We start from the raw sequence: 27,262 nt of genomic DNA on the forward strand, positions 1-27,262 counted from the left end.
GCCCCCAACTGGGGACCTGGCCCACAGCCCAGGAACGTGCCCAGACTGGGAATCGAACTGGTGACTTTTGGGATCCCAGGCCTGTGCTCAGTCCACTGAATCACATCAACCAGGGCTCAGGCCTAACATTTCACAAAGAACATTGGGATCTCAGATGCTCAATGTTTTCCCCATCTGCCTGTGTCACAGTAATAGGTCTGCAGACAGACGTGTGCGAACTAGGTTGTAGTATCACTATTGTGACTGATATTTTAGCTTGTGAGCACTCAGAGGTCTTTTATTTTGGGTTTATTTTGGGTTTATTTCCTTTACTCTAGGTTATTTTCCTGGGCTTTATTATTGAATGAACAGCCCGGGCAAGGCCTCCCAACAGCTGTTAGGGAAGTGGAAGTTGGGCTTGTTTCCTGGGGAAGGAGGTGGTGGCGGGATGTGGAGAAAGAAGGAAGGCCAGATCGGGCAGGCCGTCAGCCCGGGAGCCTGCTTCCTGTTCTGGGTGCCCGTAGTGTCTGTCCTCACCGACGGACAGTCCACTCTAACGGGGACGACTAGAGAAAGCCTCTGCGAGGTTTTCATGAGAGCCCTGTACGTAACATGAAAACTGCCTTCTCAGACTGTGCGCAACTGGGGAATAAAGAGTTGTCGAGGCCCGTGAAAAACAATGTTGGTGAGTGAGTACATTATATCCTTTAGTAGTCTCATACGACATCTACGTGTGGATAGTCCTGCGTTACAGGTGAGGACTCTGAGACGTGGCGAGGTTAAGGAGCACGTCCGTCCGAGGCCGCCCAGTGGACAAGGGACAGATCTGGGACTTCGCCCAGGCCTTAACCTCCACACCCTGTGGCCTCCACTTCTTTCCTTTGATAAAAATGAGAATATTGCTCTGAAGGACTTAGGCTGGATCCTCTTGTTCGTCCATTTTTTTAAATGAAGAGTTTTTTTTAACAACAGTTTTATATTTACATAAAAATTGAGCAGCTAGTACAGAGTTCCCGTATGTCTCCCTCCCAGTTTCCCCTGTTTTTCTAATGTTAGTGTAGTTCATTCATTTTAATAAATGAACCAATGTTGATACACTATTAACTGCAGTCCACACTTGGGTCAGCTTCCTTACCTTTTACCTAATTGCGTCTTTCTGCCCCAGGATCCCACCCAGGACACCACGTGACATTTAGTTGTCATGTCTCCCTGGACTTCCCTCGGCTGTGACAGTTTCTCAGACTTTTTCGGGTTTGATGACCTTAATGGTTCTGATGAGTACTGGTCAGGCATGATATAGGATGCCTCTTTATTAGAATTTTTCTCATAATTGGACTGATACTTTTCTCATAACTAGATGGGCTTTATGAGGCTTTGAGAGGAATATCAGATAAAACGCCATTCTAATCACATGGTATCAAGCATGTGTGCTGTCGGCATGAGTTTTTTAGAGTTTCAAAGACAAGTTCTACTTTGACGTGACCCCTAAACAAAGCCTGGTTGAGTAGCACGTGGTTTTTTACCAGTATTCCGGCTCCCCTGTTCCTCCGGGAGAATGTTAAATGATCATCCCCGCATGGTTGATGGCTGCTGATGTTGGCCTTGACTGCTGGCTGAAGTGGTCTTTTTCAGATTTCTCCATGGAAAACATCTTTTTTCCTCCCTTTTCACACTGCGTTGTTGGAAAGGAAGCCACCATGCACGACCCACCTTTAAAGAGTGGGGAGTTGTGTTCCCCTCTTTTAGGGTGAAGGGTCTAATTTATTTGGAAAACTTCTGCATGCTCCCATGCATGCAGAAATCTACCCTATTTATTAATTTATTTAGGCACTTATTAAACCAGTGTGGACTCACAGGTATTTATTTTACATTTTTTGTTCCAATACGTTGCTGCTTGATTTACTTCGTGGCTCAGATTGCTCCCGCTTTGGGGCCGTCAGGAGCCCTTTTGGTGGACTCCTGTGTCACTTGGACATGCTCCTGTCACCGTGGGTTGCTCGCGCTCTCTCTCTCTCTCTCTCTCTCTCTCTCTCTCTCTCTCTCTCTCTCTCTCGTCCTCCTGTACTTTATACTTTATGGCACTACAACATACTCTAGTCTCATCTTGTGTATTTTTTACCCCAGGCCTAAAATCAGCCGTTTCATCAAGGAGACCTGGTTCTTTCATTAGGGGCTGGTATTAGAAGCCAGGATCTGGGCACACGAGGTGTGCTCGTCGCTAACAGGTGCCACTCACTTTCGCACCCCCCCCCCAGCTGACACGGCTCGGAAATATATGTGCATACATCTAACGTAAATGCATATGTTACAAGTATTTCTGTGTATAATCATCAGGGTCTATATTGTGTTAACCATGAGTTCTTAGGGATGTCTCCAACTCTAATCCATTACTATAGGGATCATTCTAGCCTCCTCCCCTGGCCTATTTGTAAATTCCGCTCCCCAACAGTGAGAAAACTGGCCTCTCCCACCTGCCATTCATTTATTGAGTTGTTTAGTTCCAGGCTAAATGCATAGCAGCGTCGGAATTGTTAACTACACAGTAGGACACAGCTTTTATCAACTCTATTGTGGAGCCTGTGTGTAGTTCCTTTTGACTTTAGTCCTAGTCTCACAGACAGCAATTAAAAAATACATATATATATATGTATGATCGAGTAACAACAAATTATTGTCTTCAGTAGATGTCAGGGGTGGGAAAAGAGCTCTGAATGGACAGAGCGATTCCTTTTGTAATCCTACTTCTTTTTTTCCCGTTTTTTAAATTTTTAATTTTTTAATTGTTGTTGCAGTGCAATTTTCTATCTTTTACTCCCTAATTCCCCTTCCTGCCTTGGAGGTTACATACAAACTATGGGAAGGATGACTTCATACCTAAAGTTTTTTTTAGTTAAACATTTTATCAATTCTAGAGTACTTTACTACCCATGGGATTTTTGATGATTTAATCCATTTACCTAAAAAATCTCTGCATTAAAAGCCTGTGGTCTGAGCATAACAGCAGCCTCAGTGCACACCTCAGCTCCCCTGCCCCACGCTGAAGGTCCCGGGCATGGCTAAACGTTTGCGCTGTTTTCTTCTACCTCTCGGCTAAGTCATCTACCTATTATTTCCAACCAGGTACCACTCAGTACGATTTCTGCTTGGCTAGGACATCAAATAACTGTAACAAATCTCACCGTGATGCATACTTGCCCTCTTTCTCTGTTCTTTACACAGGTCCCTCTGTCCCTTCGGAGTGTTTCGCTCTCTCTCACCTCAGGGCCTTGGCTTGGCCCTTGTCCCAGTCTTCACCCTGCTGACTCTTCCTTACCCTTCACGTCTCAGCTTTAGCATTCTTCCCTCGGGGAAGCGCTCGCTGAAGCCCGGACTAGACTAGGTCTTTCCGCAGGTGAATCCTTCTAGGGGTCCCTAGACTCTCCTGTCGTGACAGACACCACACAGATAGTTTTCGTGAACAGGGAAGATAAAGGGCACCCGGGAAGTATCAGTTTAATCAGTGAGTTAACCCCCCGCCCCCCCCCGCCCCCCCAGAGATCTGTTTTCTTGGAAGGAAGCATCTCAGCCAGTTCCACAGGTCGGCGTCTGGCACGTCTTCCTTCCCCCACGTAAACCTGCCGTAGGATGGGGAAGGCTCACGTACTCCAAAGCTTTGCTCGTTGCCAAGAATGTGGGAGGTAGAAAGAGCAGCTCTGGTTGTCCCTCTGCTGTGGAGTTTGGCCCCCTGCCTGCCCCTGGCCACACACCCAACGCGCTCACTCAGATGTCCGCCTCCCCTGGGGACAGAGGCGTTGTTCTGTGAGCCACCAGCGTGCGCTTCGGAAGAGGAGGTCGTGTGCTGGCTTGTCCCCTTCCCGAGTGGAGGCTACGTCACAGTCTTAATCTTCCCGCTTGGTTTCAGAAATTACTTCTTCAGTCTTCACAAGTCACTGAAGAATCACGTCCTGCAGTTTGTACTGTAGTTTGATGTCTCTGAGTTGATTTGTCCTATGCAGGATGCCTGGGGACGGGTGTGGTGGGGGCAGGGTGGTGGCACTCTCCATCGGGCCTGCAGGGGTGGTAGCAGGGTAGGTGGTCTGCATCCTTCTTTCCAGGAGAGGTGGCAGATTCTTTGGGTTCATGTCTGTGAGTGCTGGTTGGTTTTCACTGAGTTATTTTAACCTTTTTTCAGTCCCTTCCTTGTGTGGCTTATGGCAAGTAGTTTGAAGACCGCTTTCTCTCTGGATGACCTCCAAATGTCCTTGTTGATAACTGTGTAATTGGAAATCACACCGGGTCCGTGCCAGGTGGATGAGGCAGGTGTTACTGAGTCTCCGCTCCGGATCATGGAGTTGAGGGGCCTGTCCAGTTCCCTTCGCTCACAGGGGCTCCGCTAGGGTGGGGGTTGGCCTTGCTTCTCCAGGCTCCGTTCTGTTCCCATGCAGAGCCGGGTGCCTCTCTGGTTTAACAGCCACACCTTGCCTCTAAGTTTGTGGCTCAAACCCAGGATTTCCCTTCCGTGGTCAAGCTCCTTGCATCCCCCCAACTAACCAGATCTGGGTCGTGTGTGTGTTGGATCTTGGAACCGAACCGAGAGGGTGAGATGAAGAAGCCATTGGCCAGTAGCCCTGTGGTTTCTCTCACAACTGTGTGATGTCGCTCTCCTTTTCTGAAATCTTACAAGTTCACATTTCATCTGCTTCTTAGTCTATCAAGAATGGAAGGTTTCTTCCCAGGACCGGCAGACACGAAGCTACTGTGAGCTTTGGGCCCTTGTCCGGGACTTTCCAGAAAGCTTCCCCCTCCCCCTCCCCCCGCCGGGCATCCTGAAAAACACTCTGCCGATGGGAGGGCAGGGCTCTGCTTTGCGCTGTGTCGTGCCGACCGGGCACGTCTTTCCCTTCTCTTCTTTCTTCTTCCTCCTTCCCCTTCATTTTTCTCCTGTGTGAAAATGCTTGTTCTAGCTCATTCAGTGTCTGGGTTTGCAGTGACTTCAGGCTCAGCTGAGGGAATGGTGTGGTCACAAAGGGTACAATGAGTTGATGACCAGAGCTGGTTTCAAACAGGAGATGAGGGGGACACATTTTGCACTTCCGCCCAGTCGGAACTAAGTAGGTTCCTCTACAAAGCAGACCTCTGAGGCTGCGGCTTTCCAGGAGTTCCGTTCTTTATAATGCGCCCCGTAGAAACACACAGGTGCCCAGAGATGCAAACAGGGATACATGTTTCGCAGTTGTTTGTAATGGTGAGGACCGAAAAACAGCTTCGATACTTGCACACCAGCGGAAGAATGCTTATATTGATCACGGTGCGTCCGTGTGGTGACGCCGTCTAGCCCTGAGAGACGGACAGGTCTAGAGGTAGAGAGTAGAAAGGTGACTGTACGTGCTGTTCGGTGTGGGGGAGCCCTGTTGGGTTGTATATCCATATTCTATTTAAATATGTGTGTGTGTGTGTACGTATCTCCATAGAAAAGTCTGGGAGAGTGTACTCCAGACTATTAACCGAAGTTCACGGGAATGGAGTTATAAGAAGGGGGAGTAGATACTTCACTGTTTCAGTTTACACATTTGTAGTATCTACCTTTGTCAATAAATGATCAGTTTTATAATCTTAAAAATAACATGGGGGTCAAGGAGTACGAGATATATTAATTTAGTTTATACGTCTCTTTACCTGCGACTCTGATGTCTGCCTGGGTTTCCTGGTCACTTACGAAGCTCTGAGGGGTCACCAGGATCACTGGGTTGCCCGGCTCTTTCTCAGGTGGATGCTGGTGATTTTTATCGCGTGGCGTGGATTATTATCCCTCCTCACCTGTATTTCCAACAGCGTCATCGGAAGAGTATGCTCTCACTGAAATGTTAAGGAATATTAGCTGAGTTAGTAGTACTACTTAACTTAATTCATCCGTTTTTCGAGAAGAGCAGGGCTGTTCTATGAGAGTCAACACGATGGGCGAGAACTCGAAGTTTTCTTGGTTCTACGCCATCACCCCACCTGTGTGCCTGCCACGGCTCTAGGCTCACTGCTCGTCAGGAATGAGGGAAATTCATAGAGAACATTCCTTACAAAAATGAAATATTAGAATGCCTCTTCATTGTTTTCTTTTTTAATTTCCGATGTTTGGTTTTTGTGAGGAGAGGGGAAATAATCAGTGCTATGTGTGGGCTCTCAAAAAGTAGAAGACCATCAGTTTGGGTGTTAGGGCTCCAACATGTGAATCTGAGGGGACAGAAACACCAATACATACACAACAGACGACATAACCAGTGAGTCGAATATTGACAGTTCGCCGACTAGAGGTTCTTGAATTTCATCTTCCTCGTGTTTTCAATTAATCCCAGAGCCAAGATTAATTTCTTCTAGCACTCTGGAAAGGAATGAAACTTTTGTTTATCTTTTTATTTAATCCAGACTAGAATTTGGAGAATATTGAGTTGCTTCTATGGTTTGAAATGCCAACTTTTACTTGATGGTTTTATGCTACCTATTGTGATACTGATATGTGAATAGTGTAGTTCCAAATGCCTTCGTGTTCACCTTAGTGAAACAACAGTATCCATTCCAATGAAAACAGTGAGCAAATTTATGTTTCTTCTGTTTGGATTTCAATTCCAAAAATGAAGCATTAAATTGGCGTCTGTCGTGTTCAGACCTTGACCGTAACAGCATGAAATTGGGACACGGGAAGTTCAGAGGCACCTGTGGGAGCCCAGCCTACAGTTCCACACATGTGGGTGGTAGTACCTTTTAGCCTCTTTAAGGTTTGTTCATTAAAATAAGCAATTTGTTTGAAGTATAATTAGATAATAATTAAAAAATTTTTTTTCAGCTGAAAAATTTTGTCCACATAGGTCCTTAGCTGCAACGAAGCATCATCTCTCTGTCAATAAAACGTGCCCTGGCTAATTTACAGTTCCTGCCGTCTTCTCCGGCCGCCTGTCATCAGTGAGCGTGCGTGGCTCTCGGGTGCTGGGGGTTAGTTACTGAGGCCAGGAGCTGCGCTCTCCATGGGCCACAGCCCAGCGTGGGCCGGGCTCGGCTGGGGAGTCTTCTCTGACTGCGAAGCACTCGAAACTCGTTACCCTTTGTGCCAGCCAGCTGTTTGTCTCTCCCACCGAGCGAGGGGCCGCCCCCCACCTGGACACGGCGTCCCACGCGCACGTTCTAAGTACCACGTCCCGAGAGAGTTGGGACCACACAGCGACCCCTGTCTCTGTGTCCTGGACCTTGTTTTGCCCCAGTCACCTTCACAGTGGCTCCGCGTCCCGAGTTGTCCCCCTTTGCCTTTCGAAACCGAACTTCTCTGCTCGCACCACTTCTCCCACGTGAAACGCCTGCTTCTCCTGTAATAAGAGGAGCAAAAGGATAATTTTGTGAGGACATACTTGGTTCTTACGTTGAAGCCCTGGTGATTTTTGTAAATTCAGTGTGTGCATTTATCTTTTCCAGACCTAGGCACTTCCTTTCATCAGCGGGATTTCCAGGCAGTTAAGCCCTGAAATGCTAGGAGCATAGGTTTTGTGGTCTCCGATTGGAGCGAGTCCAGAATTGGAGGCGGCTTCCCTGTGCGCAGGCTGCTTTGAAGTTGCTTCGAGACTCACTAAATCTCCTTCTGCACGTCTTTTTCTGTCCCATATGGATTTCTCCAAAGATTAGAGTCCTTTTTTTTAAAAAAAAATTATCAGTCTTTCCCCGGTCCTCAACCACCGCTTAAAATAATAAAATGTAGTCAGCTTGTTTTCAAGTGCCTTAGTTCCATGAACGTTGCCAGGAACTTTTAGGTGAATTCTCTGCTGACCACCTGCCCGCCTGGGTCTGGGCTGTGCCCAGGCGAGGCCCTGGGTGCCCAGGCTCGTCCTCGGTCCCTCGGCCAGAGGGGTGCAGTGACTCTCTGCCTCTCTCTCTTTCAGCGCGATCGCCTCCATCCTCAGGGCCTGGCTGGACCAATGCGCAGAGGACTTCCGAGAGCCCCCTCACTTCCCGTGCTTACAGAAACTGCTGGATTATCTCAAACAGATGATGCCCGGCTCTGACCCAGAGAGGAGAGCACAGAATCTCCTCGAGCAGTTCCAGAAGCAAGAAGTGGAAACTGACAGTGAGTGCCTGTTCGATCGCAGGAGAGAAGCTAGACTCTGATCCTGTAACCGCCCTGTGGAGGACGTGTTCTCCCCACACTGGAGTGACAGACGGGGGCGCTTGGCTTCCCTCTGAAGGCCAAGCCTCGGGGGAGGTGGTGGTGGGTGTGGAGTTCTCAGGGTTATTCGACAGCTGATTACAGGGCCCTGAAGTTTTGGAGCAGAGGGGCTTTTCAAGACCACCTAGCCCAGCTCCCTCCTTTCACCTGTGAGGGAACTGGGACTGAGAGAAGCAAAGAAGTTTTCTAGGGCTTCCTCTAATACCGTGAGAGGATGACCTGTTATCTGTCCTTGTGAACCTGAATTTGCTCTGAGTGTCTGCCTGATGGCACCCCCTTCCATCACAGGGAAACTCATCACAAACAGCCACCACCATTCGGCAGGCAAGGAGCCACCCCCAGCCCGCTCCTGCCCTCAGGGGAGCTGGGAGGAGGCGTTTCTCCCTCGGCTACTTAATCTGCCCCCTGCCAGGGCAGGCTGCCGGTCACTTCCAGTCTCTAATGGCCTCACCAGAGGAAGTTTCTGCGGTTGTTTTTTCCTACTTGAGGAATTGACTGCCTCATTTCAGGGACAAAGGAAGAGCCGCCAGGTTGCGGAGGGCTTTGAAGACAGGCAGAAAGCGGTCAGGACGGGCTTTCAGCGTGGTGTTTTCCTCCCCCGCTGGCGTGCTGGGCGCTGGTTGCCATGGCAGCTGACCCACTTGGAGCCCCTGACAGGCATTTCCCTGAAGTGACGCCCGATTTCCTCAGTGGGGCGCCGGAAACGGTTCCTCCGCGCCGATAAGGGAAGCCGCCTGAGTGCCAGAGAAAATAACCTTAAATTCTAAACAGTACCTGTTGCATTTTTTATGCTCCGGGGGACCGGAGAGGGGAAATGCAGTTGCATCATCGGAAGCTGCCTGCCAAGTGCCCGTATCTCTGATGACTTCATCTGCCGGGAATGTTCGATCACCAGGGCTCCCCTCCAGGGGCCGGCCTCGGCTCCCTCCGGGCCCCCCGCCGCCTTTGTGCTGGAGTGGGAAGCGCTGCGCGAGAGCCCAGCACTCCCCTGGGGCTGCCCTGGCTCCCGGCCTAATTGGGGAACCGGTGGGACCAGTGGTTCATTGTCCCTGCCCGGGGACCGAGGGCAGAGCTCACTTGGCAGGCGGGAGAGGGGCCGGGGAGGGCCCCTGACTTTGGACAGCCGTGCAGGCAGTCCCCAAGAATGAAGGTTTTCTAAGTTTGGAAAAATTTTTATCAAGAAAGCTCGAAACTCTGATGATTAACTGAAAAGGAGTTTTAGGAGCTTGGTTCCCATGCCTTTTTTCACCCCGTTTCATGCCGGCAAAAGCAACCATGTCTCCTGTTTGTTTTTCACAAGTGAAATGTGCTTCAGCTTTTTGCCTACGTGCCTCTGGAAGAGAGTGGAAAGCAAAAACAGGGGGCTAGGCCCCAGAGAGACGGGAGCACGTAATCTCTCACAGCAGCAGCCAGGGCCCCTCTCAGGTGGCTGTAGGAGTGTGGAATGAACAAGGAGGTGAGCCCGGCCCTACACCCTTAGGCTGAAGTGGGCCGGCTCTGCATTGCAGAGGGATGGAGGCAGATTTATGGAGTCGCTAGCAAGAAGGTCGAGAAGCCCGTTCTGAACCTTTGCTCGGGATTTCAAGGTCTCATTCCTCCGTGGAGTGAGAGCGTACCAAGGTCGTGTGGAGGAGCAGCGGTGGAGTCATGGGGTCTCAGCTTTCTCGGCCTGTTTGGGTCCCAGACTCTGGAGTAGGCAGCGACCCCCTCCTGCCTTCTCAAGTCACAACCCGCCCCAGTCACGGCAGTGCTTTCGGCTCCTTGAGGAGGGGCCAGCCTCCAACCACACACCTGCCACCAGAGGTGGCGAGTGCTTGTGTGGCACCCTAGTAGGGCAAGTGATGTAGGGTCCATTCTTGACACCCTCCTCCCCCTAGAAGACTAAGAACAGGCCACTCCAACGTGATCCATGGTGCCTAGATGTCTTTTATTCTACAAGAAAGAGAGAAAAGCCTTAAGTTGTAAACATTCGGGGGAGTCGTGACACATTGAAATTTCTGCTAAGATGGAACGGAATAGAGCCAGGTGTTTTTCTGTGCCAACAGTCTGAACAGAGAGGAGAGCAAGGAGTGTGCCGGGGACGAGCCTGGGAGACCACCCGGGAACCGGGGAAGGTTCCAGGGAAGGGAGGCCGGGGAGTCATGCGCACGCCCGCACGCTGGTCTTTCCGCGTACAGCCTGCAGCCTGGAGGCCCGTGCTGAGTCCTCCCGCTTCGGATCTGGAGTCTGGGGTGGGGAGTGCGGGGCCCGTGACCCGCTCCCTCCGCCTGTGCCCTGTGTCACTTGCTCATCGGTGATCTTCTCTGTAATAAGGCTGGAGGGGAATTTAGTTGAGATTGTCCCGTTTCATGCCTATTTCAATTCAGGTGGAAGCTGAAAGCTATTCCAAGCATTTTGAGAATCCCAAGGACTTTTTGAGGTTTCCAAGGACTTCCATCAGCATGTCTGACGCCACACTGGCCCGTTTTACTCCCCGGAGCCTGGCCTGCCTTCGCATTTGGCCCTTCTAGGCTTCTGGTTGTACATGGCCCAGTAATTAAGAACTGCCTGTTTGGGGTTCAGGAAGTAGTTGGGTTAGTCCTTGAGCTGACCAGAGCGTTTGAGGGAGCCCGAGATGAGGGTAACCCCCAGCATGTAGCCCAGCTTTGCTTCTCCCCAGACTTTGCCTCACCTGGCCCTGTCCTTGGCCTAGGGACCAGGGTCTGTCACAGGACGAGCAGGAAGAGCTTGTGAAAACCCACATTCCGCTCAGATTCATTCTGCTTGCTCCTCTCTCCCTGTGGGTTTTCTGAAGGGTTTGCCCTTTCCTTCCTGAAAGAAAGAAGGTCAGTTGGACTGCATAGGCAGGGTCATACACAGTGGCCCCCCAAACGACTGACTTTTGTCCCTCCATCCACAGATGGGTTCCCCAGCACCACGCCCTGCCGCCTGGAAGAGGAAGAGGAGCCGGAGGCCGGAGGGTCTGCAGAGTTCACGTGCTTCTCAGAGGACCTCGTGGCAGAGCAGCTGACCTACATGGATGCAGTGCGTCTTCTCTTTGTGCCTCAGACGTGCTTCTGCTCGCAGCCTGGGGGGTGACAGTACTGGTGGCCCCGGGGAGGGCAGGGGTCATGTGACTTAAGCCTTCTCAAATCCTTGAGAGAGGCCATGCCTGTAAATGCAGAGCGAAGCTGCGACTTGAATCAATCACCTGAATAATTCAGGCCTAAGCTCTTGTCGCAAGTCAGGGCGAAGGTGCTTTTTCCTTGGCTCAGTGCACAGAGTGGAATGAGAATTTTAATCCCGGTGAAACAAAATCTACCCCGTCCCATGGATATTTCTCCCCCTTTAAACTCATAAATATTTCAAGATCTGAACTGTTTACTTGGGGGAACTGCACAAAGGTCAAAGTATAAGTTAGGCTGAAGTAAATTCACCAGACCCACATGTGACTGTATCTGGCAGCTCACTTCCACACGTGCTTCTTGTACCTTTGAAGTTTGAGTGTTTTTTTAGCTGTACATATTTGATTACGTCAGCCACGTTTCGTAGCTCGATCTCAGCTGGTAAATGCCAGTTAAAGAGAAAAGGACCATTGTGAATTATCACGATAGTTTGGGCTCCTCTGCACTTACCACTTTGGAGAAAGCAGCGTGAAAAGTGGCAGAGTTTCCATCTGGTGAGCAGGCAATTAAACGCTCAGAGGTACAACAGATGCCAACGTAAAGTAATCCTGGTGCTCCCTCTTTTTTATAGAAACTCTTAAATAGCGTGAATTGTTGTGCAAATGAGAATCTGATTTGTTCAGCAAATTTGTGGTTGTTCCACGTGACAGCATAAGAGAAAGATGAGAAATGTCATTGGTTATGTATGACTTTTAGGTTGCGTAACTTTTTCTTTCATATGCTTCTTACCTTCTTCATTTTAAATAATGTGAGATGGTGACACTGATGAATGTCGCATGTATTGTGCTTCAGTGGGTCACTTTTCAGGTGGTCATTGAGTGTTCATATGTATCATAGACCATTCATGCTCAGGAGCGCCCAGAAAGCACCGTGGGCACAATTTTGAGGTCAAAATAATCTTTAATGTTTTCCAGTTCCAGTTGACATGCGATATTATAGTAGTTTCAGTGTACAATAGAGTGATTAGAGATTTATATAACTTATAAAGCGAGAGGTCAAAAATAATCTTAATCACTTTTAAATTTGATAGCATAGATTTTTACTTGGCTTTCCTTGAGACAGAAAAGTCAAAGTGTTTTGGGGCTTTAATTTTTTTTTTTTGGTCATTGTGTTTCATTTCTTCAGCTGAGCACGTTTAGAAAGAACATGTGGGCTTTTCTGATCAGTTCATTTATTAATTACTTACTTTTGTCTATTGAAATGAACACCATGAGGCAAATCAAGTAGAAAAGGATTATTTTGTCCACTCAAAAAAAAAATAGCGATGCACAGATGACCCAGATGACGCGCTTTGCCACGGGCCATGTCTGCGTTGCCCCTAAAGTGAATTCCTCTTTTGTTCTAGCAACTCTTCAAGAAAGTCGTGCCTCACCACTGCCTGGGCTGCATTTGGTCTCAGAGGGACAAGAAGGAGAACAAGCACTTGGCTCCCACCATCCGTGCCACCATCTCCCAGTTCAATACCCTCACCAAATGCGTCGTCAGCACCATCCTGGGGGGCAAAGAGCTCAAGACCCAGCAGAGAGCCAGAATCATCGAGAAGTGGATTAACATTGCTCACGTAATTGTCTTTTCAAAAAGCATTCTTTGTGTTTAGTAGATGTCAGAGGCTCCTTCCTCCCTGTGTTCAAATCGTCTCTGTTTGGTTGAAAGGCCATGGAAAGACTGCGTACGAGGGCCCATCGGGTTTTGTTCATTGTTATTGCTGAAGTAAGCAAGTCGCCTTTCTTTAATTGGGAGGTGATTTATCTTTCCTCTCTACCCTGTTTTTCCTTGCTTGCTTCTGTTTGCCCCGGAGCCCCACGCGGCTGCTTCTCCAGGTTGAGACAGCCTGTCGGCAATTTCCTGGTAATCGCGCTGTCAGTTCCACCCTGCGTTCAGTAAACACACACTGGCGGCCGCAGTGTCGGACAGACTGCGCTTCCCCGCGGGGCCGGTACCTTCTCAGAACCCCGAATCTTTGTTTCTTAAGGACTGAGACACGGAGATTGCACATTAACCCGGTGCTTCTCTGAGAGTCTTCCATCTGCAGCGGGAGGGGCAGAGTCTGTTCCTCGGCCCACATTACATTTTGCTGCGAGTCGGTCTGGCGCCCTGGGTCAGCAGCCTGTGTGCCATATGACCTTATCTTGGCCTTACTTCATCACCGAGAAAGGTGGACAGTGTTGAGTCAGTGGTCACCAAATATTCTGTGAACTTCTAAAAGTGTGTAAGGTGCATTTTTATGTATTTTGGTTACCTAGACAGGATGAGCACAATGAACTTGGTCTCACAGGAGCCTGTAGGCAAACAAGGAAGCTCAGATGTCCAGGAGCTGTCTCAGCCCCAGGGGCAGAGGAGTCCGGCCGGGGGAGCCCCACGCTGCAGGGTGGGAGGGAGGGGAAATCCCTCTGCCCACGCTGGCCGCTGGCCGAGGAAGGCTTGTGGATAGGGTGACATTTGCATTCAACTTGAACAATAGATACAACTCTTGGTATTTAAAGACTGGGGAAGATTTTGTTTTCTAGGTAGAAGAACTTGTATCAGCCAAAGCTATATAATTAACAATTTTGAAAAATAATTATTATGCACAAGGGGGACCCCAACAAACTGGACTATGTTTATAAGAAACTGTGTACTTATTCTTACATGTTTGAACCTCAGTCACCTGCCAGGTTCTCTCCGTTTGATGCAATAGGCCTATCGAGATGGTTTTTCCACCGCTCAAAACCGTTTTTGAACTTACCGATTTGGATGCCTTTTAGTGCTTCTGCTGTTGTTTCACCTCTTCCACATCAGCAAAACATTTCCCTTGGAGGACTTTTCTCATCCAGGGAAACAAAAAAAGTCACTTGGTGTGAGGTTGGGTGAATAGGAAGGGTGGGGCATGGGGGTCATGCCGATTTTTGGTCAAAAACTTCTGAACACTCAGCATGAGGGGGGCAGGTGAGCTCGTAAACCACCCAGCATGAAATTGGCAAACGCATTGAAAGAGTCTTCAAAAAAAATTCACTGAGGCCAAATGCAGCCTCTCACAACAATGCCTGCTGGTACACTGATACAGACGGGTTCCTAGAACACTCACTTAGAGGGGAAAGCCTGTACTACAAGGGGCATGCCCTCCCAAAAATAATTCCATTTTCTTGGGTCCCCACCCCTGTAAATATCTCATTAACCCATGTTCTGGGCTGACCCTTCAACAGAAACACATTTTTAAAATCTCATCATATAGGTATATGTCATTAAGCCCCATCTGTGGGGCATAATGCTTACATTTCACATTCCTTCTCTTTTTTCACATTCTTTTAAGTAGTCTTGAATTAAAGAACAAGGCCATAATTGTACCACAGAATTCGCCTTTTTTCGAGTTTTTAGGTTACCACAGACTTTTTAGTGCATGAAAAAGGTAAGAAACAAAGACTACCTCATGCACTGTTGATTTTTCCGTTTCTGGGTTGAGCTTATTTCTCAACAAGAGCTACAAAAAGAGGTTCTGACGGAGTGTGACAGAGAGCATGAGACTGTTCTGGTCTTCCTCGGACGATAAGAGAACACTTTTTGCCATTAATGCAGTATCATTTGCAGTCTTCTCTGTGTCTCAGAAGAAAACAGTCTGTGTATCTCGGATCCACTCAACTGCTGAGAAAATCTGTAGCAAGAATATAGCATCTGCATGTATGAGAATGTGGCTCATCCAGTGCCTTTCGGTCTAGAGTTAAATACAAACTGCACGTTGCTGTGACAATAAGCTATGTGAGTCGAACAGTTGGAAGTGTATTCCAGACGCCGTCGTGCGTGCGTAGGTGCTGCGGGACCTGGGATGGAGAGCCGCGACGCAGCGGCTCCCTCCTGCCGAGCACCTGCGCCCGGCGGAGTCGCGTCGCTGACTTAGGCTCGTCGCTGGCTGCCTGCCGAGAGCGACTGCACTTTTCTGGCATTAGGATCATAGTCAACTTTTATTGAGAGGATGTTTGAAAACTGATCATCTTACACACAGAAAAAATTTCTGACCAAATATGACCACATCGCTTGGACTGGCCCCACCGCCGCATTTTTCCTTTTGTATCTTATCTCCTGGAAGGAGCCCTCCTTTTCTAGCAACGAGGCTGGATGCCTGTTCTGCTCCTTGAAACCCTTGGCCTCAGCCTCTTTCTGCATAATGCGTTCCATATGTTTGTCACAATGTGCATGCAGTATCTGTGCCTGCGTTCTTTTATTTATTGCAAGTTTCCTGATTTTCAGAACGTGATTCTGGATTCTGAACCTTCGTTGAACCGTGCTCTCGGTTTCCAGACCGACTGTGATTCAGAGCTGTGTCTCTCCTTCTTTCTCTCTCTTTCCCTCTCTCTTTCTCTCTCTCTCTCTAAGTAAGGGGAAGGCATGCAGACATTTAAAAAGAATGGGCATGACTTTTGTGAAGTACTTTGGCATTTACTCTAAAGAAAATATTTGAGGGTTTGTTTGGCATAGTTTTAAGTGGTCAGAATTCGGCATGCTAAATTAGAGAATGCTGCTTTTCCTTCATATATTCAGGATTAGCATCACTTTGTGAAACGGTCTTTTAAGCAATGTGCGTTTGTGCCCAGCCACTCTGGGACCTCGGCTCCCCAGCTGTTCTGCACAAAGCCAACCCCCTGCTCGCGCAGCGCGCTTAATGGTGAACAGTGGCTGGATCCCATTCCCGCATGCCTGCATATGAAGCGTCTCCTTTGACAGAAGGCGTAGCCCACTCTCCCCGTGTTGCCTCCTTCCCCACACTAGGGGGGCGTGAGACCCTCCCCCCGACTGCTCTGCTCCCCCTGCCATTCGTTCAGCAGGCCTTGGCCTCCAGGGCCACCGCCTGCGGAGGCCGCCGACTCCCTGTGGTCACTTAAGTTTCAGAGTCAGGGAGCCTTTCCCCTTCCCCACAAAGTGACGTCCAGAATGCTTCCTGTTCTCCTCCTATTTTGTTTTAAGACGTTGCCAAGAACGAATTAGATTTTAAAAGCGCAAGTTATTTTGGAAACACTGAAGTACCAAGGTGTTTTTGCATGTTTATGTTTGTGGCACAAGCCAATTTGAGACTAAATGAATGTGTATAAAAATATTCCCTCCTGGCTAAGAACATAAAAGCCAAAGTTCACGTTGTGGTGAATTTTTATTGCCAAGTTATGTACACCTCTCTGGGTTGGCCATGAGATGCCCGATACCATCTGACCTCAGAGGCTGCTGCCCCGCTCGCTTTGTGGGTCTAAGGGATGCGGTGGCTTTTCATGTGTGTTTTTCGGGCATCTGTGCGCTTTCAGCAGAAGAACGTTTGCTTTCTCTAGCACGGCTCTGCGCACTCACCTCCATTCCTGTTTTTACTAGGGAAGCTGGAAACTATAAAACTGTAACAACAACGCACAAAATATATTAAAGGAGAGCAAAACAAGCACGCAGTGCCAAAATCTATAAAGTGTTTCAGTGAACCGGGGTGGGAGTAAGGGGCCACTTTTTGATGTGCGGTATTTATACAGCTGCCTATTTAGTGGTAAGAATTCATAGCAGCTGTGATACCTCTGGAACAGGAAACGACCAACTCACTGTGTTATTGATATTTAAATGCCTTTTATGTTTTAATCACCCTCCGTACAGGAATGCAGAATCCTGAAGAATTTTTCCTCCTTGCGGGCCATCGTGTCGGCGCTGCAGTCCAATTCCATCTATCGGTTAAAAAAGACCTGGGCTGCGGTCCCAAAGTAAGTTCCCAAGTGTCTGCTCTGCTTTCTTTGGCTGGGGCGATGAGTTGCTGCCTAAATGGTGTGGGTCCTCACCTTCAAAGCTCGTATTATGTAACTAGGGAGGCATATTTGAAAGCCTCTGTGTGCTCCAGGCAGGGCGCATTTTACGCATAATCACAAATGAGCTGGAGGCAGGGCCTATGCAGAAATCACTCGCGTTCTCAAAGTGTGCCAAAGCCCAGGTCGTTGGCTTTAGGGACCGTTTTAAGGATGTGCTTATCATCTGGATTTTGAGGGATCAGGTTGTGGAGTGATGAAGTTACAGGCATTGGCTGGTGTGTCTGGTTATTTCTCAGCCCCATCCCAAAGCCCTCAGCTCCTCCTGGATATGAGGGATACTGTGTGCAGATCAGACGTTAGTTCTTGCTGTGCAACAGAATCCATTTAGTTAGTTTCTGCTTTGGCATATGAAAAGCTATCTCAGTGGTGAAAAGCAGCTTTAGGTGTTCCTTCCTGTTGTTTTTCTTCGTATTTCTTGGTGCAGGCTTTGGAATACCTATCGCTTTGATGTCCTTATTATTTTAGTACCTCTCTCACTCTCTCTCTATCCTCCATTTCCAGAGCTTCGCTTGTAGACCAGAGAACTTTTTGCAAAGGAGGGAAGGGTGGGTGAGAAAGCAGTACAGATTTAGAGGCTGGGGAACGTGTCCTGGCCACACACCAGGCCAGCTACACTGAGCAGGTCTGCCTGGGTTTGAGCTGATCAAGGAGTCGGGCTGTGTCAGGGAAGAATGTGTAAACTGTTTACAGTCTGTGCTGTACGCAGTGTAGTCGGTTTCAGACAGGACAGAGGCCAGCTGGCTCCCTGGGCAGGCTTGCTTTTGTGGAATGGGGGGTTCTGTCCGGAGAGGAGGTCTGCTACTCAGCCTCATCAGTTTGCTCCGGGCTGACGAAGCCCACGGGGACTGGCGCTATCTGGAGTACTCAAGGTCGCCGGTGAGCTCATATTCCAGTCGGAGGAAGGTCTACTTGGGAATAGTCAGACTCTTCATTACACAATTCTTTGATGGGTGAAGAGGAGAAATTGAAGTGGTTGATCATCATGCCTGGGGCTCCAGGGCCACAGAAACCCCCACCACTTGGCCTCCAGAGCTCAAATCTGTTTGCGACACCGTTATCCATCAGTAGGAAAATGGGCAGAGAAGTTTTTCAAAGTCCAATGTGGTTTTCTTAACCACCACTCTGCACGTGGGTTCCTCCTCCTCCTCTTCGTCTGAACAATCAGGATGACTCTGGGTGAAAGATTAGCTGATTGGTCGTCCTCTGCGCACACACGTTGTGAAAGAGAGGGGTGCTGTAGAATTGCTGGAGAACAGGCCCCGGGGAAATAGGCGGGAAACTGGACGTGTACAGAGCCCTCATCCCCAGCACCCCCAACTCCAGCTCCTTCCCCTCTTCACTGCTCCCCCACTGTGACGTCAAAAACGAAGGATGATCAGGTGCTAACTGCAGTCTGGCCTGGTTGCAGCCTTCTCTGGTTGCAGTCAAGGGGGACCCTGTCTGTCTTTGGGGGTTGATAAATAGGACAGCATGAAAAGTCGCTTAGCCAGCCAAAGGGTTCTTCCACAGTGAATCTGAGGCTCAAACACAAGTGAACAAACTAGCGGACTTGTATCTTCATCTCCTTGGTTACCATGTGGGAAAGTCCGTTCTTCCAGCTGGCTTTTTAAACAGACCGCAAAGGCGCAGTCTGCACAACACGGGTGTCTGGTTTGTTTCCTAGTTGTGTGGTTGGTTCATGTTTTAGCACGGATGCTACCCAAATATCACAGTTCGTTAGAGAAGACCCTTCCTTATCAGCTTTACATATTTCCCATTGTGAAATTCAGGTGACAGGGTTGAGATGTTTTATTTGGTTATCATTTTCCCTGTAACCCTTTATGCTCATAACTTTCAGTGGACAGAGAAGATACCTATTTATTTCTCTTTATTTAGGCTGTCATGGAGTCAATTTCTTAATTAGTTTTTCCAAAATATGAATAGCTTTCATGGTTTTCTTAATTATGTGAGCAATATAACACGCGTTCTGAAACAAATAAGTTCTTAGTAATGGTTTTCGCAGGATAATGAAAATGCTGCATGTAGAATGATATTGCCCTGTTAGTTCTTTGCCTCAATAACCCTGGAGGCGTGTGTAACCATGGAGATGTAGTGAACTAGAAGGAGCAAGGACAGCGTGGGCTTTTTACGGGTGTGACTCCGCCGACTGTCCCGGCAGTCCTGCCGGGGACTGTTGCTGTTTCTACTGTACAGATGAGAAAACTGAAGCTCAGGAAAGAGAAGCAACTTGTCCAGAATCATTCGGCAGGTGGAAGCGTGGGATTCGAACCCACCTCCTCTGACTCCTGAATCCGTCCTGAATTTGCCCTCTGCTCGGACTCTGAGAGGAGGAACACTGGCCTTTTGATTCAGGAAATTTGGGTTCCACACCTGCACTGCTCAGCAGTTGTTCGTGGAAACTTGGGCAGTTCCCCGACCCTGGCATCTTCATCTGTGAAATGAGGGGACTGGCCAGGAAGATTTCTCAGGTCTCACAGGGCTGTGTGTGTGTATATTTTTTTAATTTGCTGGAGAGAACATGTCCCAACTGAACAACTTAATTCCTCAATTTAACACTCTGTTTTTACGGTCAGAAAATATAGGGCTAGAAAATACACTCCTCTCTTTGCACAGGTGACCCTGTTCCCTTAAAAATGAAAAAGCCACCCTGCGTGAAAAGAGCCATCGGTTTCCTCTGCTTGTGTCGCTCACTGACCCTGAGCTCAGGGTGACCATCCAGAGCCACAGGCGCCGAGGACACCTGGGCCGGAGCCGTGGCGCTTTCCTAACTCCTCATCTGTTCGTCTCTTCTCCATCCCTCTTGCAGAGACCGGATGCTAATGTTTGAAGAGCTTTCAGATATCTTCTCGGACCATAACAACCACCTGACCAGCCGGGAGCTACTGATGAAGGTGAGGCCCTGGGGGCGGTGTGGCTAGCTCTCCTGGCCGCCCCGGATGCATGCAAGGGAACGGGGGCCTGCGGAGGCTCCTGCAGCCCCACCAGAAAGTCTGAAGTGACCAGAAGGCAGGCGTTTTGTTTTCTTACCTCCCGATTTAAGAAGCTGGGGGCGAGGGAACTCCAGGTCCAGCTCCTCGGCCTCACTGTTACGCAACCGGATTGTGAAACCCTCACTGCTGCGTGTCCCTCTTGAGTGAGCTGCTCCGCAAACACCGAGTGGTGGTAGTGAGGAGGGCGAGGGGCCCTGGAATATTTCTTCTCAGCAAAACATCTTCTAGGGTGACAGAGGCCGAGCCAGCAATTCCACATCCTTTATTTGGACAGAGTTGCACAATCTGTCAGTCAGCAGTCTTTATTGAACGCCAAATGAGTGCTGACTTCTGAACTACAGGAAAGGAGTAGTGTGGTTCGTGTTACTGCTCTGGACATTGGTTGTGTACCGAACACGTGTAAAGTGTCAGACCAGCCTCTAGGAATAGGCAGATGGCTGAGGTAGATCCTGTGTTCAGGGGTTCCCCGTCTAGTTGGTGGACAAAGACACTGCGTGAGAATAAGTCAGAGCAGTGAAAGGTGCACATAACAGGCTGCGAGCAGATACTGTCTTCACGACATTTCTATAAAGGAGATTTCATTATCCTCATTTTGCAAGTAGCTGAGACTCAGGTAAGGAACGTGCCCGTGGCCACATACCTGGTAGGTGGTGGAGCTAGAATGTGGATACAGCCTGATGAGACTGTAAAACCTGCGCTTTTATCACTTAGGCATGGAAGTGTTTCTTCTGACCTCTTGGGAGGAGGAGCCAGGGGAGATCAGGCACAGCTTCACAGAGAAGGAACATCAGTAGCTCAGCCAATATCATTGAGCATTCGTTATGTAATAGGCGTTGGAGGAAAAACCATATCGCAGGCAGCTTCTGCCGTTAAGGGGATTACAGTCTCGTGGGGGAGGGAGAGAAGCGGACACTCATAAAATAGCAGGAGATGTGCCCCCACAGGGGGGAGCCTCAACTGGACAATCAGAAGACGGGATCCTTGTCCTCCGTCTCCTCTTCTGTAAATTGGAGACAAGAATGGCATTTAGTCAACTGACCTCAGAGAAGAGTTTTCAAGATTGACTAAGATAAAATATTTGAAAGCACTATGCAAATGTAAGTTATTTTTAGCATTTGGCAAGCCACACACGTGTGAAACCAAAGTATGCATAACAAATGAAAATGAATGGAGTACAAGCTGCGTGTGTAAACTTAGGGCAGACACTTGGAGTGGAGGAGGGTGACTCAGAGAAGGCGCCCCGTGGGTAACCGTTAGATTAGTGCTTCCTCTAAGGGCATCTGTTCCAGTCTCCCTAACTGTTCTCCTTCTAAGTCCTGCTCATCCTTCGTGCTTCCCTGTAGACTGTCCTTCCGTGTAGGAAACCTTCCTGGGTACCCTTGGTCTGATTAGGTTCCTCGCATGTACTCCAGAGGAAGCCCGTCATCGCTCTGACCTTGCACTTCCCTGCGCTCCGTTGGGATCGCCTGTGTATTTCACAGGTCTCTCGACTGGCCTGTAAGCCTCTTCCAGGCAGGGACCAGGTTTGCCTTTCTCAGTGGCACATCCCTAATGCCTAACGCAGTGCCCGGTGTGCAGCGAGGACAGTTCAGAGACAGTGTTCGACCACAGGCATGGACGGGCCTTGTAATCCATGTGACTTGAACAGCGCGCCCGCTGCCAGCCCTTCTCGGAGAAGACGGCGTGAGCAGGGCAGTGCGCGCTGAAGTCTGACTCTGGGTTTGGCCAGGCCGCTTCACGACACACTAACCAGTGACGGCTGAGGCCGCATTCCTGCGCCCTGCCTCACATCCCCCCGGGGTCTGCAGACTTGAAGTGGAGACCCATCTGCAGGCTGGAAGGAGATGACTGCGCGGCCTCCCTGTCAGCGATACGAAGCGAGACTCACTGGAGCCGCACGCCCGCGTCGCAGCAGGTCTGAGTCACCCCTGCAGAGGAGATAAACTGAAGACTGCACAGCTCACTGCCTGGTGACGGTCTGGCTGAAACCTCAGGAACAAAGCCATATCCAGGCATTGAAGATCCCATAAACCTTTCCTAACAGTTGTAGTTTACCCCAGGGCTCCAAGTTAAATTTCTTCTGTATGGCCCAGATCCCAAAGAAATGGAAAACTTGGCCAGGAATGCACGGAGCCTGTGCATTGTCATGAGTGATAGTGGAATGTTGGGGGCGTGCGTGTGGACACGTGGGTCCTTCCGGTCATCTTTGTTGATCATTCTTTAACATGAGATACATAATTCAGGGTGTTGATTCTCAGCACAATTGTAAAAAAGCGGAATCAAGGTAATCAGGTTCTCAGGAGAACCCCTGCAAAGCTGCTGGCCTCTGTGTCTAATGCGCCACTCCTAGATTTGTCTGGTTTATGGTTGGATATCGGAGTCGTTTTGTTTTTGGATAATCTTAGTCTTAAATGGTCTCTCTTCTCTCCTGCTTCTGGGTAGGTGTAATGAGCCAACTCTGTCATATTATGACTGAGGGAACATAATGGTTGGCAAGAATCTATAGTTTTCCTCTTGTTGGAAAATTGTTTTTATTTTTCTTAAAGATTATCTTAAACTGGTTACCTCTATCTGATTTCTGGAACTTAGATCATTCTAAGCAGGTGCATTATGGAATCCACAAATTTCAAAACAACAGGGAAGCAGAACCCCACTATATTTCCTTGGTCCCTGGGACTCCTGGTGAGAATTCTTCCGGGTTAAATTGATTCGGACAGCTTCTAGGAAGGCCCAGGAATTTGGCTCTGGTACAGATGTGTTATTGTTCCGTGAACCTCCAAGCACACTAAGGTCAGAGCGGGAGCAGGAGACTGGGAAGACCTATTCAGATAATTACCATTAGCTTCTGAGCTGCAATTCAACCTACGCCCATGGAGGAGGACCCACTGCCTGGGTAGCACCTAGGAGAAGATGGCCCCTGAGGCCCAGGAACAGGATGGGCGAGGGCAACTGAACTCTTCTGAAGACGGAAAGAGAAGGTGAGACTCTGGCAGGACTTCTGCGCTAGGGAGCGGGAGGGATGAGTGGGAGGCAGTGGGAAATTCGTGAAGGGAGAGCTCTGGAATCCATCCAAGCACAGGTGGTGATTAAGGCCTTGGGCCTGGATAGTATTTGCAAAGACATGAGTTTAGCAAAAAACAAGACGACTTTGGCAGAAAGAAGAACCACTAAGGAGGTGCGAGCAGGAGCAGCAAAGAGGCAGGAGGAAAGCGCCGGAGTGACGCGGTCGCTAAACCTATAAAAAGCCTCGAGAAGCTTCGAGGGACTGGTGTTGTGGGACGTTGCCAAGCAGAGGAGTCAGGGCTGGGGAAGAGAGGAGCTGGGACTGCTGGGTTTGGCGGGCAGTGGTTTTTTCAGCTGACACCTCACTTGGAAGAACCGCGTTAGCTGGCTCTCCGGCCGAAACCCTGAGGTCACGACATCAGCTCGTCCTTTAGCTCCCTGTCTCAGGTCCTCGGCTCTCCACCAGTGAGGGAGTTGTCCTAAGCGTTCTTTTAAGGTCCCTCCCATCTCTGTTTTTCTGTGATCATCAGGGGCCTTTTAACTTTTCCGAAATCCTTGGTAAGAACTTCAGGCGCACCGCAATAATCCCTGTGCATAATCCCTCTGCCACCGACGGAGACAGTGGAGGGTGCCGGAAAGACCTGCACGCTGGGAGGGGTGGCCGCTCTTAGTGGAGTCAGCATCCATCTCTCACCCCGAGAAGATTCTCAAGAATTTGGGTGGACTCACACCCTCCTAGCACAGGAAGTGGCACATTTTCGGCCACTTTCATTCATCCCCAGGAAAAACTTGAAGTAGGAGATTATTAAATGACAGTGCTCCTGATGATCGATTGCCATAGGGAGAACTAAAGTGGGTAGTTAAGTCCCTGTGGGTTCTGTCCCCAGAGGTGTTCCTGGACCTGGGATGAGGCTGGCGAGTGACGGGAGATGATGGACACCTCCCTGCCATCAGAAAGGCCCTGTCACTGACCAAGAGCCCGGTGCAGCCGGACGGCAGCGAGAAGTCACATGCTCTGGAAATAGAATAAACCCAGGGAAACTGACTAAGGGAAAACTGATGTGCACGTTGCACGCTACTGAACTGTGAAATGTGTCTCCCATTCATACGGTTCCTGGAAAATGTGACCTTCGCAAGACTGAAACCACAAGGCGGAAAAAAGCACTTCGTGTTCAGTCAGCAAACTCGACATTAGTCATTATGCAGGGGAGCTGAAAAGAGTCGGCTGTTACAGCAGACCGGAGGGAGGAGGCAGAGGACGGCCGTCTGCCCTCGGGCGCCCGGAGGAGGCCTCGGTTTGTAAGCTCCTGAACCCGGGAGGCGGCTCGAGAGGCCTGACTGGGCGAGGAAAAGGGCAGGGGGGGAATGTGTGCAGGTCTGCCTCTCGTGGATTCGTGCGGTACCCGGCGCTGGGCTTCCTCAGAGAGCTTCCTGTACAGAAGTTTCGTTTAGCTAAGAAATACCACAGAAATAGCCCCTTTTCGCAGAACGCTGGCACGTGCACTTCGGGCCAAGATCAAGAAATCACAAAACAGAGAGAGGAACGGATCTCCGTTTCCAGGATGCGTGATGACTCTGAGTGGGATTTGGGGTGTGCAGAAATGGTCCCCGCTTCTAGGAATTGCCTGCCTTGTGAGGACGGTTGATTTTATAACCCAACCGAAGCTGTCCTTAGAGATGAGGGGGAAACGGGACAACCCAAGGCCGTCAGGTTTCGTTACAAACAGGCCACTGGCGACCAGCCAGAGGGGCCTTGTGCGGCTCTGCCCAGGCTGCGGGCCCCTTCGTTTCTCCTGGCGTCCAGACAGGTGGGGTGGGCAGAGGGTCCGGCCCGGAACGAGACGTCACGGCACTTCCTCCTGGTGTCGCCCTTCTCCATCCCCATCTCCACGTGTGTTTCTCTTTCAGGAAGGAACCTCGAAATTTGCAAACCTGGACAGCAGTGTCAAAGAGAACCAGAAGCGGACTCAGAGGCGGCTTCAGCTCCAGAAGGACATGGTATGCGCAGGCGCCGTTCTCCCCTGACACCCGCGGCGGGAGAGCGTCCTCGGAGGGGCACCTTCAGTCTGCAGGGCGTCCACACCTCCCTGCAGGTCCTCTGCTCTCCCCCAACCTCGCCTGTTCTCAGTTCTCAGTCGCCCGGGGCGGGGGGGGGGGGGGGCTGTAGGAGAGGTGTTATTACTCCCATTTGACCCAGCAGGAAGGGACCGCTAAAATCACACCCCACGGTGTTCTCGGGAGGTACCTGTTCTGGAGGTGAGGGAGAGTCTGCAGCTGGTGGACATCCGTCCCTCTTGCTGGCTGCCTCCATCCACTCCTGCACTTCGGAGCCGCTGCTCCCTTGGCCTGGAGGCCTCCTGGGCCTCAGTTCCCTGTGGCAATGCATTGCTGCCGTCGGTTTTGCACACTGTAGCCCAGGGGGCCCAGGACGGGGTGCTGAAGAAAGAGTGTGTGCTTCCCGGACGACTGGGGCTGTGTTCCTGGAGGTCTCGGTGGTCCCACCCCCCAGGCATCTTGCAGCTCTCCTCACTAACCCCGAGGACAGACCAAGTCCTTCTGGTTTTTCAGGGCCCAGGAATGTCACATCTCCCTCCTCCAGGCTGAAGGAGAGTTCTTATCATCTTGAGCTTTATTGGAGAAGCGTTCCTAACTTTGAGCCCCGAGGGGGGGAAACCCGAGAGGGGAGACCGGAGACTGACTGACTCCCCACGTTTTCGTCCTGCTCAGAGAGCTGGACCTGAGTCAGGGGTGTTCTTGGAGGATGGGCCTGTCCTCTGTGACCTAGAGCCTATAAAAAACTCCCAGCTTTTAGACTCTCTCAGTTGTTCAAAGACAAGTTAAAAATAGCTTTTAAAAAAAAGAAGATTATTTTGGTTCGGGACGAGACCCGGTGTGCCTGATGGGGAAGGAGTCACTGCAGCTGACAGCGAGCTCCTGAAGGACACGGCCCTCCGAGGGGTGAGCTCACGGAGCAGGTTTGGCTGAGGACACGGCCAGCCGCACCGCGGCAGCCCGGCCTGGCCTCGGCCGAGACTCTCCTTTCCTTCCAGAATTTCCCTAAGTGCCTCCGTGGACTTTGGGATAAGGTGACCGTGGAAATGCCCTTTCGTTTTTCTTTTCAACGCAGTTAGGGCCTTGGTGGCCTTTTGGAGAACAGAGATGATTTTAAAGGAAATTTGGTGAAATCGATATGGTATAGACCTGCAGTTAAGTATTTCTACTTTGAGTTCCAAGGGCCAATGAAAAAACATAAGCTTTTTGATATTGGAACTGACAGATAGGTCCCAGAGCTTCCGTGAGCTTCCGTGAACCCCTGCCTCGCCCAGTTCCCCGGTGGACGTCTCCCGTGACCGTGGCACATCCGTCACCGCGAAGACACGACACTGGCGGGCCACTGCTGCCCGGAACCCGGGCTTCCTGCGCCGCGCGGCACTTGTCCGTTAGCGTCCTCTTTCCTCGCGGGCGCCAGCCCACGTGCCACACTCGTTCACTTGTCATGTCCCCCGTCTTCTCCGGCCTGTGCCCGTGTCTCCGTCTTCCCCTGGTCTTCATGACCTTGGCCATCCTGAGAATGCCCCGCAATCAGGGCGAATCTGTGATGTTCCTGGTCATTAGACCGAACGGCGGGTTTGGGGGAGACTGTCCCGGGGTGAGTGCCATTCTCACCACGTCCTGTTGAGGGGCGGATGCTGTCAGCGTGACACCCAGTGTCACTCGGGGTGTTACCCTTCATCGCTCGATCAAGATAGAGTTTGCCAGGCTTCCCACTCTAAAACCACGATCTCCCCCCTCCCTCCTCTGTTCTTTGGAAGTGAGTCACGAAGTCCAGGCCATGGGGCTCCTGTCACAGTGACGTCTTGTCCCCGTGTGGTCCGCAGCACTCTTCTCCAGTGTGCGGTGGCCCTCGCCCTCCCCGATGGCCGTTCCAAACCACCCGCTGTGTCTTCTCGCACTGACAGAGAACAGGCGTCTCACACCCGAGCTGACACAGTATAAGCCCCCTGTGACCACTCGTGACTGTTGTCTGATTTCCCGGCTTTGGGGCTTGGTTTTCAAGACCTTGAAAGTCAGATGTTACATGATGGAGTTCTTGTGCTATTTGTGTAGGGATTTTCAAACTTTTATTCATGGATTAGCAGTAATGGC

The 27,262-nt window shown here is 50.1% G+C and overlaps 1 protein-coding gene across 3 annotated transcripts in view; it reads left to right on the plus strand.

Moving 5' to 3' along the window:
• RGL1 (ral guanine nucleotide dissociation stimulator like 1) overlaps positions 1 to 27,262 on the plus strand; it is a 215,887-nt gene that overhangs the window by 165,273 nt on the left and 23,352 nt on the right. For all 3 annotated transcript variants that reach the window (XM_045838522.1, XM_045838523.1, XM_045838524.1), the window contains 6 exons: positions 7,875 to 8,059; positions 11,058 to 11,182; positions 12,668 to 12,883; positions 16,918 to 17,021; positions 19,930 to 20,014; positions 25,025 to 25,114. In XM_045838522.1, the coding sequence (XP_045694478.1) occupies positions 7,875 to 8,059; positions 11,058 to 11,182; positions 12,668 to 12,883; positions 16,918 to 17,021; positions 19,930 to 20,014; positions 25,025 to 25,114 (805 nt within the window). The remainder of the gene's footprint in view (positions 1 to 7,874; positions 8,060 to 11,057; positions 11,183 to 12,667; positions 12,884 to 16,917; positions 17,022 to 19,929; positions 20,015 to 25,024; positions 25,115 to 27,262) is intronic.

This window comes from Phyllostomus hastatus, unplaced genomic scaffold, assembly GCF_019186645.2.
Source record: "Phyllostomus hastatus isolate PE091 unplaced genomic scaffold, TTU_PhHast_1.1 phas_contig_283, whole genome shotgun sequence".
NCBI lineage: Eukaryota > Metazoa > Chordata > Mammalia > Chiroptera > Phyllostomidae > Phyllostomus > Phyllostomus hastatus.